At 38.5% G+C, this 14,784-nt stretch overlaps 1 protein-coding gene across 5 annotated transcripts in view; it reads left to right on the forward strand.

The window, feature by feature from the left end:
• The window catches only part of tbck (TBC1 domain containing kinase), a 39,682-nt gene extending 26,457 nt beyond the window's left edge, over nt 1-13,225 (forward strand). For all 5 annotated transcript variants that reach the window (XM_029497326.1, XM_029497320.1, XM_029497322.1 and 2 more), the window contains 3 exons: nt 6,702-6,865; nt 11,491-11,650; nt 12,824-13,225. In XM_029497326.1, coding sequence (XP_029353186.1) covers nt 6,702-6,865; nt 11,491-11,650; nt 12,824-12,934 — 435 coding nt within the window. In that variant the 3' untranslated portion in view covers nt 12,935-13,225. The remainder of the gene's footprint in view (nt 1-6,701; nt 6,866-11,490; nt 11,651-12,823) is intronic.
• The last annotated feature ends 1,559 nt before the right edge of the window (nt 13,226-14,784 follow it).

The following is a 14,784-nucleotide window of genomic DNA, read 5'->3' on the forward strand; positions in this document are numbered from 1 at the left end:
TGTGTGATGAGGCTGTGGCAACGGCAAATAAAGGTTTATGTATAGTTACATCAACAATTCCTTCTTAGTTGCTGTTATGAAGCTCAAATGAAAAAAAAAAAACATTTCATGTAAACACCTTGACCAAAATAAACTTGGTTGAGGTTGAACATGTTGGTTTAAGGCTCTCCTTGTCATTAAAATGCAGAATGTTAAGACACTCACACAGAGACACATTGTTGGTGTGGACAAGAGGAATAAATTCATGTCAGGCAAAATCTGTTGAACCAGTGTTCCTCTTGCCACCAGGGTATAGTCTCATGCCAGACTTGGAAAACATGAACCTTTTTCTTTAAGCTTAAATGAAATGAAAGAGGCTGAATTAAAGTAAAAGCAAAGCTGCAGCAGAGTGCAAGATATGAATAAGTAATACCAAATTTAATATGATAAAAGGAAGTGGCAAACTGTCTTCAGCCTCAATTTAGAAGGACAAAAAAATTGTTTTTGCATAGTAAAATTTAACAAAAGTCCTAAAATTGCTAGGTCAGCACAGTTCTGTGGTAGAATACTCACTGGAACTGTAAATTTTCAAAACTACAGTCAGTGCTGCCATTTTCTGTGGGATCCACAATATGTTCCCTGCAGTTCGGGTGCAGTGCACAGGTTCATACCACAGGTTCATACCATTTCCCTCTGGAAGAGCAGATGTTTGGCTTACTGTCATCTAACAGCCAGCAGAGCTCTTATTTCAGTGAGTGAGCTTGTCCATGAGTAAACAGGAATCCTCCTTTGTTCCAATTTCTCAGTATTTATGTCTGCTGTTTTACCATGAACAGTGAGCAGCATTCGCAATTAGATAAGGCCATTATTCATAAGATTTGCAGTGTATTATGTCCTTATTACCTCAGATGATAGCTTGCACAGGATTTAGACACAATCATAACCACACTTATTAAATATGGACACAGTATGATCAAATGCTGAAATGAAATGCCCGAAGCTCTGGAGCTTTTTGTATGCAGATTTGTTGATAATAGTTTTATGTATTAAAAATAACTCTCAATATTGATAGTCAATACTCCTCACGCAACAAACTGCACATTAAAATAATATGAAATATTTCTGTCATTATCCTTCAGTGCAAAACAGGTTGCTTGGACACCATCAAAACATAATTTAGTTACTGCAAATCTATCCTTTCTCAGCAAATACAGGGGGTCCATTTTCAGTACCACCCCAAGACAAAAACATTCATGTAAAATTTTCTATTGGTGTTTGCTGTGAGGCCAGAACACGAAGTATACAGTAAGAAAAGCTTTGAGGGTTTTTCATTTTCAAATCCCTGATGTGGAAATAGGTGTGTGTGGCTGCTGTGAGTGGTATTTGCTGTCAGCAATTTTTCTCAGACTATAGCCACAATTATTCTCTTTTTCTTTTTGTCTGTCTGCAAACTTGGCAGATAAAATGTATTTTTATTTCAAACATTATACTCAAACACCAGAAAATGGATTGGTTTTTGTGAAAAATTTCAGCACCATTTCATTACGCATTGTGGAGGCACTTAAAATGAGTTGCTGGCACCTAGTCATCAAGCTGTGCAACACTGGAGCTCCTAGTTCAATACATTTAAAATTTAAGGTTTTTCTGTCAACTGTGTACCATGAGCATTTATGTGTACACACACACACATACACTAAGAACATCTGTGTCTGTTTATCAGCAGCTCCAGTTTAGGCCCATCACTGTCAGGCCAGTGACATGTGAAAGTGTCATTAAGCCATTCTTGGCTGGCACACACTATTCATCATGACATTTAAGTCACAACTCAGTGCTCTGTCAGCCTCAGGCAATCCCAAGCTGCATATTTCCTGTCGTTTATGTATGGTTATATTTATGCGTTTGTGCACAAAGGGAGAGACATTATTTGATTTTACTGTAGTAGATCTGTCGGCTTTTACACAGATATTTTCTGATCATCTTATATGAGCTCGGCCAACGAGATGAATCTTTTCAGCTCTAAGGAACCATGCAATGCAGCCATCTAATTGAATACAATAGCCCAGGGCTCAGCACTGCAAGGCTGTGAGCGTCAGGGTAGAACTTCTGCCTCCAAGTACATCACATCTGAGTTATAGTTTGATTATTCAATGACACACATCTGCTACTGATCTACAACAGATAACACGTGTAATAAGAATGGGTTAGCAATATGGATAGCCTTAGCGATAGCTGTAGCAGTAACAACGATAACGTCATATGCTGCAACACTAATAAATAGCGATAGCAATGACAATCACAATAGCACATCAACAGTCTATCTATGGGTCTTGAGGGTGTGTGTGTGTGTGTGTGTGCATGTATATGAGCGTGTGGGGAGGGGAGAGAAGGAGTGTGTGTGCCTGTATGTGTGTGAGCAGTAAAGATGGCTGGAGAGTCACGTGAGTGACATTTTCAATGGCCAAGATGGCGACGGAGTGACATTGGCTACGCACTTGTTGGAGCCAAGATGGCGATGGAGTGACGTTGACTACACACCTGTCGGAGCCAAGATGGTGACTGGTCGTTGCGTGTGAATGTGTGTGAGGTGAAGAAGAGGGAAGGAGAAGGAGATAGCAGACGACGTCACCAAAGTTGATTATTACAATATCACTATACAAGCACGATACAAGCCAGCGAAAAGAGTTAACGGGTCGGGTATTGGTCCTTTAACTAGTGATACTGCTCAATCACTGACCACGGTCACAGTTGACATGAGCTCTGTAGCACCAGTCCGTTTTAACCCTAACCCTAACCCTAACGTATTGGGTTTAAGGGAAATAAGACAAATAAGACAAAGCAAAAAACAGATAGAACTGAATGCCAAATAAGCAAAAGACAGTAAAAGAAAAGGCAATGCACACTATTCTAATTGTCTCTGCCCAGACGAGCCTCTTACTTTGGCTTACTTTGGCGCTGGCGTCTAGCCAATGCCCTTCTGTTGAAACTCAGAACCACACCTTAGGGGTGGATCCTGGCTCTGGCTCTGGCCCAGGCTTCAGGAGGGACCTGTAGGCCTCTCGATTGTTCTTTTCAGAGCACATGGGAGGCGATCCCAACAACACGATCACCTGTGTTTTGTGATGACAGCATGTAAATGAGCCGATGAGTGTGGCATCATGATGGCCGACAACAGGGTTAGCAGCTGCATATTCTGGTCTTTTTAAAGCACTTTTCCTTAATTCTAGTGAGCAAATCTGATCAATGCATGTAAGTCACAAGAGTCACCTGAACTGCATTAAGTATCTGTCTGCACGAGATAAAAGGAAAATCCTACTTTATATCAGCCAGCATCTTGGCCCCGGGATAGTTGACATGCACTGTTTCTTCAGCAAATAAACTGGTATTTGTACAAGTCAACAGTATTTTACTTTGCAGTACTTTGCAGTACTACTGTAGTTGCTCATCTGAGTAAAAGGTCAGCCCAGGTTTGACTCACTTGAACCCGCATAACTGTATCTGGTCCAATGTACTTTTTGTAAACCAACTGCCAATCAGGTTATGAATATTGTTTTTTAGGGCACTGTGTAGATGGATTCTCTGGAAAATTTGTTTGCAATAGTTAAAGTTGTTGAAATGTGTCATAGTCAGGGTTTCCACTGTAGTTGATAGGCAAAATCAAAGAAAATTGCTAAGGGAAAGGCAATATTAATTTCCTAAGCAATGTTTTTATTTTATTTATTTACTTTTTGTCTCTTTAAGCCTTCATTAATCATGAAACAAGATGCATAAGGATGTGGGTGGTCAAAAAAAAAAAAATAATCTGATTTTATTTATTTTTTTTTCTAATAGTTTTGCATCCCATTATATGTAAATGAGAGGAACAAAATATTAGCTTCTCCTGTCATAAAATACTCAAATGCGCCCTTCACCAAAACAAAGTAACAAGGTGTAACACATAACTGTAAAAAAACAACCTCAGTGGCTTGACAAAAACAGAACATTGTGTATTGTAGTGCTGATGTGTGGTGAGAAAATATATTTTTGTGAGTCTACAGATGTTCAAGCTACAACTGGTTTAAAGCTGACAAAGAAAATCCCAGAAGTGAGTGACATTTTCTCTATAACACACCAAACTGCTGGTTGTGGCATTAAGATGTCATGAATATGTAGATCCCAGCTGTGCTGCCTGGAATAACCATTGTCAGGCTGTTTGGAGATAATTCAAGAGAGCAGAATAGAGTTGTTTAATGAAAAAGATGCAAATCCCACTCCACATGTGGATGCAGCAAAGTGAAGCTGAATCTCATAGATGCGCCGATACTGAGTAGAAACAGTGTTTTCTGTTGTTATTACAGCAGAAAATCAGATACCTATTGAAATTATCAAAAACCAAATTCTTTGAGAAAATTGAAAAAGGGGGATGCAACAGCTTTATATCTCTTTTGTCTCAATCTATAGTCAAGCTTCATATATATAGTCTCAGCACAACCCTGCAGTCAGAGTAGATAAGACTCAAATAATCGTCAGCACATGAATTTAGTTGTATGGATATTGCCAGTTGTTCTCTTTGCAATCTAGATGAAAATTACTAGCTCAGCATCAACCCTTATCCCCTTACTCACCAAGAACTGTCCCCTGCAGTGGAAAGCAACATCAGTGCTGGTTCTTGTCCCTCAAATCATTTCTTCTCAAGTTAGCAGGACAATCTCCGGGGCACTCTCATCACTCCTCAAACAAAACTCACTGCAGCCTCTGATCTGCCCCGAAAGCATAATGCTGCTCAGAGGATTTTGCTATACTTTCTTGTATACACAAGCAACAAGTACTGCTAGACACCACATTCAGTGACATAGAAAACGTCCCATTAGGTCCTTTTTAAATGTCATGAGTAACAGTGCGTGTTAACATTTACAGGAGCAATATGTAATGCAGTCAAGTTTAATCTGCTGTCGTCATACTGTCGTACGTTTAGATGTAAAATCCTGGAGGTGTGTAGAGTTTCTGCTGAAGAAATTGTGAAATAGAAGCATAAAACCGAAATTAATATAGTCGTAGAAGCATAGTACAGGCACTTCAAACTTAATCATAGAACAAGTTATTCACCTTCACTCAGAGAGCTCATAATTTAGCAGCTATGTGTGCTGTAGTCAGATTAACAAACAGTGTACTAATATCTGGATTTCAGGACACGAGGTGAAGGGAGCGGGATATATTTTACTTTACTTTTGGGTGGACGGAAGATTGTTCAGCTAGTCAGTGGCGTTAGTCGCTTTCAAACATTTTATTTCATGGATGGCAGAACCTTGTCACCCAACCTATTCAGTGTGCAGTTGGCCTTTCTCTGTTCAATAAATGTCTTTCACATAGTTCACAAAAATTCATAGATAATATTGTTAGCATTTCTCACCTATTTCATTTGCATGTAAATGAAGTACCACTGCTAAATAACTTATCATTAATGCAATACCATTGTAGCTTTTTATTCAAAGGCACTTGGAAGTGTTGGGACCCCCCCCCCCCCGGACACACACACTTTGTTTTTAAAGATTTTTGATTTATTTATTTACTTTTTACAATTTATGCTAATAATAAAAAAGCATGGGGAAATCCCAGTAGTATGACCGTTGCTCACCAGTGAAAACCTAGGTGCAGTCCCCTGCAGCTATGCCTCAGGTTGGCTAGTTTAATTAACTCATGGCAGTGCAGGTGGAGACTGGCTACAGATCATGGCCAATGCTGGTGGTCATCTGTGGTGCTCTCTCAGCTGTAATATTGCTTTTTTCTAATGATAATAATTGGAGAAATTCTGTACCGAGTTATACAGACAAACTCTTTTGAAGGAATATACACTATATTGCCAAAGGTATTTGCTCACCTGCCTTGATTGGCATATGAACTTAAGTGACATCCCATTCTTAATCCGAAGGATGTAATATGACACCAGTCCACGCTTTGCAGCTATAACAGCTTCAACTCTTCTGGGAAGGCTTTCCACAACGTGTAGGAGTGTGTTAATGGGAATTTTTTTACCAAAATCTCTTACATAATATACGGTATGGAATATAAGAGATTTTGGAGTATTACATGCTCCCAACCTTGTGGGAACAATTTGGGGATGGCCCCTTCCTGTTCCAACATGACTGTGCACCAATGCACAAAGCAAGGTCCATAAAGACATACATGGGTGAGAGAGTTTGGTGTGGATGCACTTGACTGGCCTGAACAGAGTCTTTACCTCAGCCCGATAGAACACCTTTGAGATGAATTAGGCCGGAGACTTAGAGCATGGCCTTCTCGTCAAACATCAGTTTGTGACCTCACAAATGTGCTTTTGGAAGAATGGTCAAAAATTCCCATAAACACTCCTAAAACTTATGGAAAGCTTTCCCAGAAGAGTTGAAGCTGTTATAGCTGCAAAGTTTGGACTGGCGTCATATTAAATCCTTCGGATGAAGAATGGGATGTCACTTAAGTTCATGTGCCAGTCAAGGAAGGTGAGCGAATACTTTTGGCAATATGGTGTATCTTTAATAGAGAGGAGATGAAGTTTAATTACTTACCTCCTGGTTTTAAAGAAAATCTAATATCCAAACTGACATTACACTTTCTGTCCCTATTGGGTCATTTTTCAATGATCACCTTTCCAAATTCTATTATTTAAATTATATATAGAAATTCTATGAAAGCCTGCATTATAATTTCGTCCCTCTTCATCTGATTTCCTCTGACTTCCACTCTTTTAGTCCAGGGAGCCTCTGCCGCTGTGTGACCTGAAAGCAGAAGTATCACTGAGGATATCAGCTGAGGACTTAATTGACCTCTGTGACCTGTCCCTGACTGGGCCCACCAAACGGACCAAAGCTGGCAGGCCCAAAATAATTGCTGTCGACATTCGCAGCATGGAGGAGTATCCTTACCATTTCTGCATGGCTATGAATCCCTCAACTCTTTATTTAAATAGAACTATTTCAAGATATGAGCACATTGCTTAATTTTTCTTTGTCAGCTCTGCAGATTGTGAAATTTTTTGAAGTAATTTTGGATTGTGTCCCACAGAGGTAACGCAATAAAAGTTGAAACTGACTGTTAAAGGTATGGCAGCTGTGAGCAAACCTGTTCCAACTTGAAGGTATCTGTTGCCAACGCCTCTTGAAAATGTCAACCTTATGTAACAGTTAGTTGACTGGCGAGTCTGACGGTTCACTTGCCATGAAATGGTAAATCTGGCGAATTGCGCCAGATAGCTTTTAGGTGTAGGATAAAACAGAGCAAATGAAAGTCTTCAGCAAAACAGTTGGAAACAGTAACATGATAAAAACACTGAGTGAATTCTTAAAAGGCCTTTGTGGCGCTTGGCAACAATGACATAGGTTATGGTTGTTTCCCAGTTACAGTTGATGCATAAAATAATACAATTCTTTTACTGTTCAAAGGTTGACATTATTTTTCATTTGCTTAAAATGTATTGGTATACAGAGGTATACAACAATATAATAGTGATAATAATAATAATAGTAATGATAGGAAATCAGATTTTTTTCACCTGAACACAAGTAGAATCTAAAATAAATAATAACCACTCCCCATAAGAAAACACTATCAAGGATGGTTAAATATTTTTAAATAGCGCCCCATTGTCCCTGCACCTTAATCACGACTTCTGTATTTGTGCAGTAAAATATCAATTAAAATACAAGACCAGGAGGAGAGAATTTTCACTTATTTCAAACACGAAACCAAGTATATTTTATTTGATTCTTTCTGTTTAACACATCTGACATATGGTAAAACACGCCTTAGGTTATGACAGAGAAGTTTTTGGTAACTCTTAGTGTTCTGCTTAAAACAGGACAGTTAAAAAGAGCCACAGTGCGCAGGCAACAGGTCTGGCAGTTTTACAACAATCTGTTCATTTTGAACATTTCATTTATGTCTTGCTGTTTGCAAAAGTGTTATCATGCAAGAAATTATTTGTTTCAGTTTACAGCAACAGAATGTAAATAGCATTCACACAATGATGACACAATGAGAACTTATTCAAATGATCTATTACTGGAGCATGGTATGTTATTTCTCATGATTATTGTTCTGCTCGTCACTTGCTCTTGCTTGAATTCTTTCAGAACTAAATATAATCTTTTAATTCCCTCGATTATATCTTTGAAAGCACAGTACTGTGTAGTTAAAGGAAAATATTCCAAAAAAGTAAACAACTGTAGTTGTTCAATAAGACTCATTGCAGAGAACATCTATGAACATCTATGTATCTTATTCTCATGTATTTATGGTTCTCACTTGAACTTTATCAAATGACTCAATGGCTTAAGGCTCTGGGAATTTTGCCCAGGAACCTTTTGAGAAACCATATACTTCCCTGTGACACAATCACCAAACAGGTTATCATGATTCATATATCAATATATTTCAAATGCCATTGTGTATTTTACAGTGGTTACGGTCGGGCTGTATTCTAGTTAGAGTTTCACACAGATATTGTGGAGAATGTGGCCTGAACCAAAATGTAGTTTATACACATTTCAGAAATCAAAGAGATTCTAATATGTAAATGAGAGGAAGAAAATATTTGTTGCACCTGTCAACAAAATGGTGATCAGTATTTAACCAAACTTGAGTGGTAACCTTAACAAACACTGAGCACTGTGCTGGTGTATTGTGAAACAAGATATTTTTGCTAATCTCTAGATGTAAAAAAAAAAAAAAAAGGATTTCGAGGAGAAAAAAAAAAAAAAAAAAATCCCAGAGGTGATTGACATTTTCTCTATAACACACCAAACTGCTGGTTGTAGCATTAAGATGTCATGAATATGTAGATCCCAACTGTACTTGTGCCCTCTTACGCTGCCTGGAATAACTATGGTCAGGCTGTCTGGAGATAATTCAAGAGAGCAGAATTAAATTATGGTGAAATAGATGCAAATCTCACCGCACATGTGGACGCAGCAAAGTGAAGCTGCACCCCTCAGATGAATCAATACAAAGAGCAGAAACTATTATATTAACTATTTTTGCTATTATCACAGCAGGAAATCAGACTCTCACTGAAACGATCAAAACTCTAAAGTGTCTATTTTAAGCAAAAACGAAAGCCCAGTTGTTTGAGAAAATTAAAAAGGGGATGTCACAAAAGCATTTTCAGACATATAGTTCCCTGTATGATCTAACCCTTCTCATGATTTGCACTGGATCACATGAATAATAACAGGTTGTAGACATGCTCTTAATGATGGATTAGTGACGGGTTTAGGTCGGACATTTTGGACACACTCCCACACAGCTCCTAGTTTCCTGTACTTTATTCCACGCTAGAAATATCTTGAATGTAGGTTCCCCTGACAGCAGCTAACAGTGCTGCCCAGAATTGACACTGAGCTGATTCTGTCTCTGGCAGTCTTATTTTATCTTACAGCAAGTACAGTATCCTTAACAACTAGTGTTCAATATGATATGAAATATGTGTGATCTGCCTATTGTGCAAGTCTGTTTGTTTTGTTAACAGCCACAGAATTATAAGCCATCAAATCTGAGTGATCCTTCTGATTCCTACATTCAGATTGCTCCTGATAAGATTTCTCTTAAATGTGATTTGTTATTATCAAAACATTATATTCAGGTTATTTTTCAGGTGTAGCACACAACTGGAGTCCCACATGCTCAGATCTGACAAAAGATACAACTTAAGACCTTAAATCCCAGATATATCTGGCATTCATTAGAAGCAATGTAGGCATCCCCACTGTCTGAGATGGGTCTCCGTTTAATCTCTGAAGTGTGCCAATCTAGTTCCATAAGGTTAGATTCACATTTCTCTGGGTTGTAATTTATCTGCTGCTTAAGTCATTCACGTTGCATGCACGATGTGGTATCGTGTCTGATCTTGCTCATTTATAATTGTATATACACCTATCTGATGGTTGAAACTTTGTTCTCTTTATTTCTGACCCAAAGAAGATGTTAAAAGAAAGATTAAAGATAAAAAAGAGAGAGACTCCGTAGGACACATGCTTCCAAGAAGCCTGTTTACAGCCCACAGTGCTTCTGAACTCTCCCTCACATTTTGACCTAATGCCATAGTTTTGAAACCAAACCACAGCCGATGAAAGAACAAAAGCTTTCATTGCAAGTGCGGGCAGATTCAGGAGGATTGACTGATTCTGGTAATGTGCTCCCTGATTATGTAACATGCAGTTAGGTTAATGGTATCTGGGCTGCCCCATTTCACATTGATTTCTTCAGTCTTGTAACTGCTAACTGATAATGACAGCCAGTATGTTTTTGATGGAGATGAGTACAAAGGAAACTTTTTTCTGAAGTTAGACAATTTTATAACTGAGGTATTTCAAGTGGAGAGTCAAGCGGGTGATTTTGTTAGACTAAGTAAAACAAGTAAGGTAACGCAACTATACTAAACAAAAAAAAAAAAGGAGCAAAAAACTGACTCTTTTTCATTGCTGTGCATAAACATAAAAGTGGTTAGCGCTGTTGCTCCACAATAAGGGTATACCCCCCCACTGTGAGCTGGGATGGGCTCCAGCACCCCCCATGACCCAGAAACGGATAAGCGGTAGAAGATGAATAAATTAAAGTAAGAGTGATGTTGTTTTTGTAGCTTAACAGTTTTGACTTAATTAAATGCATTACTTAATTACTGGCTGTATAGAATTTCAGAAAGTTGCTCATTAGTAGAATGGTCATTGTTGAAGAGTTTAAACATCCATTGATCAGCATCAAGGATTAGTGAATGGTGTAGGGATTTAGAAGTTTTCAAACAGTTCTTGCTAAATTCCTGCGTCAGAGCTCGGATATACATGCTCCTCAGGTTAGAGCACAAGGACAAAAGGGATTTGGCAACCCATGTTCACCTTTAGTTTAATCTTAGGTAAGACTATGTTGTGGGTGTCTGCAGTCACAAAAAGTGGATTAAATTAAAGCCTTTGTGGGGGAAGGGTGCAGGGTAATCCAGATTTAGCGCTCCAGCTGCCTTGCAGATATTCTTTTCAGTGAAACAAGTGGCATGGCCCTCTTGTATTTCCATGGCTAAATGTAACACAATAGGATTTGTCAGTTAGTGGTTTATACTGTAAAGTGCCTTATGTGACACTGGCTTTATGCTTATGTAGCAGCTGGCATTCTCTAGTGATCATAGTTGACTGAGGAAAAAGCACAAAGCAATAATAGCTACAATCTCAGAAATAGGTCATCATTTTCATTAGCTGTTATATTTTAATTATGAAGCTAATTACTGAGATGTGTTTTTTTTTTTTTTCTTCCTTTTCCCGTCTTATCCCTCCAGTTCCCTTCCTTTTGAAACAGGTTGCACTTTTCTCAAGCGATTACTATGAAACTTGTTTTTGCATGCTTTTTTGTACTGGATCACTGATTCAAAGTGTACCTGCAGGGCAAAAAAAAATAAGAAAACATGGTAACACATGGTAAAACATGGTGCACATTTTTTGTTAGGTATGCTGGCTTCATCCTGTGCAAAACTTAACTCCTTAACTCGACCACCTCCAGCTTCAGCAGAGGCCATATCTCTGGTAGCATCAACATTCCCTACAGCATAGTGTTCAGTCCTGATGGTGAGCTGCTGCAGTGTCCTGCTACAGGAGCTCTCCAGAACTACAGAGGACGTGTAATCGTGGTCATCAGCCACGCCGTGAAGAGTGCTGCTATGGTGAGAAGTTTGGCACATGAAAGATTTCTCTTAATTAGTGCATACATAATTATTCTTTTATTATTCAACAGTAAATGACTGTATTTTCCTGTGATGGACTGATACCTTTCCAGTAAATCCATTATGGAAAAATATTGCATATTAGATTATCAGCAAATTAAAAGTAAATTTTATCTCTTGAGATTTTGTAAGACTTGTGTATTTCCTAGGTGACAGGGAACCAGTCTTTCCATTTATTCATATTTGTCTATTTTTTAATTAGTGCCTTTCTCAAAGACATTACACCAAGAACTCAGTCTAATATCTAAATATTTCATTTCAACCTGAATCCACACTTCAGCAAAACCGAACAAGAGGCCGGATTGATCGGTATAGATTCTCCTTTTTTGCTTTTTGGAATAAATTAGCCCAACATAAATTTAAAAACTCAGCAGGAATGTTGCTCCAGGGAATATCCCAATTTAGAAAAGATGTCCTCCTTCCATATGTTGAAAAATAAAATAAAAATAAGAAGTTCTCCTTAATTGAGGAGAGGGTCCTGCATTTTTCAGGAGGCAGCAGCAATGTCTTAGCACATGCTCCAACGAAAAACTCTAATGGGGGATTTCATCTGCAGAGGGACCAGATTATTTATTTGTTTTGTTTATTTCAGTGTAGTTAGAATCACTTAGGCGAAATCATATTGGGGAAATGTGACTGTAAGTTAAAGCTTTTTCTGCTAAAATTCGCAAATGATGAGTGTTCATGCAGAAACATCTGCCTTCACTGGAGGGAAGTTCACTACAGAACAGAAACTTTTGTTCACAATTTTCACATTTACGCCCTTATACTCATAGCTCCTTATATGGCGTGAGAGCTACACTAGCACTGACACCTCACACAACTGCCACATTCCGCAATGCATTACACATTCTTTCCTACTGACTTGCACATATAACAAGGTAGATGTTGATGTTGTTTCTGTGTTTGTGTGTGATGGCAACCTGCAAATGAATCAAGGGGTTTCTTAATTGTGCTGCTGTTGTGTAAAACTGTGGTTTTCAGATGTAGAGGAACTGCAGGAGTTTAGTGTTGAAGATATTTCAGTTGTGTGAGGTAATGGGTTACCCACAAGCAAATCAGGATAGTGTGGAAAAAAATAAATGTTTTCCTTTCATCTTAATATCTTCCCAGTTTGCTGCCCATCTGGTCAAGGTCAATTTCCCACGGGTGTGTATATTGGATGGAGGGATCAACAGGTTAAAGCCCACTGGACTTTTGACTGTCCCCTCCCCTCAGATCTGACATTGTTCCTCACCTTCTCCTTGACGAAACAGACAAGTAGAAAAACCATATTGCTTTTTGAGTTGATACTGAAATGAGAAAAATAAATTCAGAATTTTTTTTAACGTTTTTTTTTTTTTTTACACATGCTAGTTAGAATGCCTCAATGATAAACTGCATTGACATCATTTCCACATATACACCTTTTTACTTTGTCTGTTGCAGTAACTTTCTGTGTCCATTACAAATATGTTGATGTTTTCTGAGCCATTTGCTGAGAACTGTGTTCAAATAATAAAAATAATAAAGTTTTATTTGCATTTGCTGACTTATTTACATTTACCTTGTCACTGAAATTACTGAATTTCTGCAGTCTTATACAATAGAGATGCTTTTTTAAATGACACTACAGCTGTGTATGATTGATAAGTCTGATGAAGCTAAGGAAAGGTTTTGTATTCTCTACACTTTCATCATGCTGTGGTTTCCCTGGTTATGGTGTTACTCACTCAAGCTGAGTATTGCTAAATGAACCCTCCCATAAAATAGTTTTAAAAAGAGAAATCAGGAGTGACTTTCTTCAAAGAAACTTACTGACATCTCATTTACACAGGTAAGTCAGATACTTGGTTGGATCCTTAAAGTCCTGTTGGACGTCCGTAATTCACTGGTGATAAGATAACAAAAATTAACAAGCTATTCATATAACTTTTACAATTTAAGTTAAATCTAGGGCACAAAAGGAAAACAATAGCCAATTCACCTGTTCAGTGTCATATTTACTATTGATTTAGATCTCTGACTAATGACTATTGTAAATACAGCCAAATTACCATATTAAGAGAATATTAGAGATTAGAGAAGAATTGGATTTTCTGCTGAGAAGACGCTGGAAGTATTCCTTCTTGTCCAACAGGAAATAAAAACCTGTTATGTTTAAAAACATTATTTACCATTCTGCTATGTGTACGTGTGTGTGTCTGTGTGACACAGAGATCAAATTGCATAACAGTGAAAACTACAAGCAATATGGCTGCTGGGGCTACATGTTTCCAGTGTTCTTTTGTCAGCTGGCCAGCTGATGTATTTCAAAGGTGTCAGGTTAAAAATGAGGGACGGTTAGTGGTCTGCCAGCCTTAGCTGAAACTAAAGAGGTGACAACAAAGCTTTGACAGACACGGGAACCAAATCAACACAGTTACATGTACAGAGGTTAACAGTCCTTTACTTAGGTTAGGAGGCTTGTGGTATGCCAGGTTGGCCCAGTACACGTTCCTTAGTCCTTAGAAAACAAATTTCCTTGTTTACATCGTCCAGTACAGTGTCCAGACTCCAGGAGCTGTCTAACTCCTTAGTTCCTTATCTCATCTCTGCTTTTGATGATTCTTTCAGGTTAGCCATTGATGCAACCTTACAGGTTGTTCCTTGAAAAAATACATCAGTGCATGAGGTGCGCCCCGATGCCTAATATGGTTATTACCGTGACAAAAAGGTGGTCGTGACATTAAGCTCGTCAAAGTTTCCTCTGCATTAATACACCAGAAAAAGAAAACATAGTGATTGTTCACGAGTCCGAGTTGAGTCTGAAGTCTTTCAGTACGAGTCCAAGTCAGGCGCCACTTAGGTGCGGAACTATCAGTCCGTGAGTGATGAAACTGGAATTTTGGACCCGGTTCCAAAAGAACCAAACCTGGTCCCAACGCTATATGTCATACAGGGACCAATAGCAGTTCGACTTGAATTCTGTGGGTGAGTATCTCACCGACGTGATAAAAGCTGAGACCTTGTGGTTGAACTGAAATCAACTGACCCTGAACAACACATTCCTTGAATCGGCTGGCCCCCAACAGTAGGCGATAGCTGCACAATAT

This window comes from Echeneis naucrates, chromosome 1 (assembly GCF_900963305.1).
Source record: "Echeneis naucrates chromosome 1, fEcheNa1.1, whole genome shotgun sequence".
In the NCBI taxonomy this organism is placed as follows: domain Eukaryota; kingdom Metazoa; phylum Chordata; class Actinopteri; order Carangiformes; family Echeneidae; genus Echeneis; species Echeneis naucrates.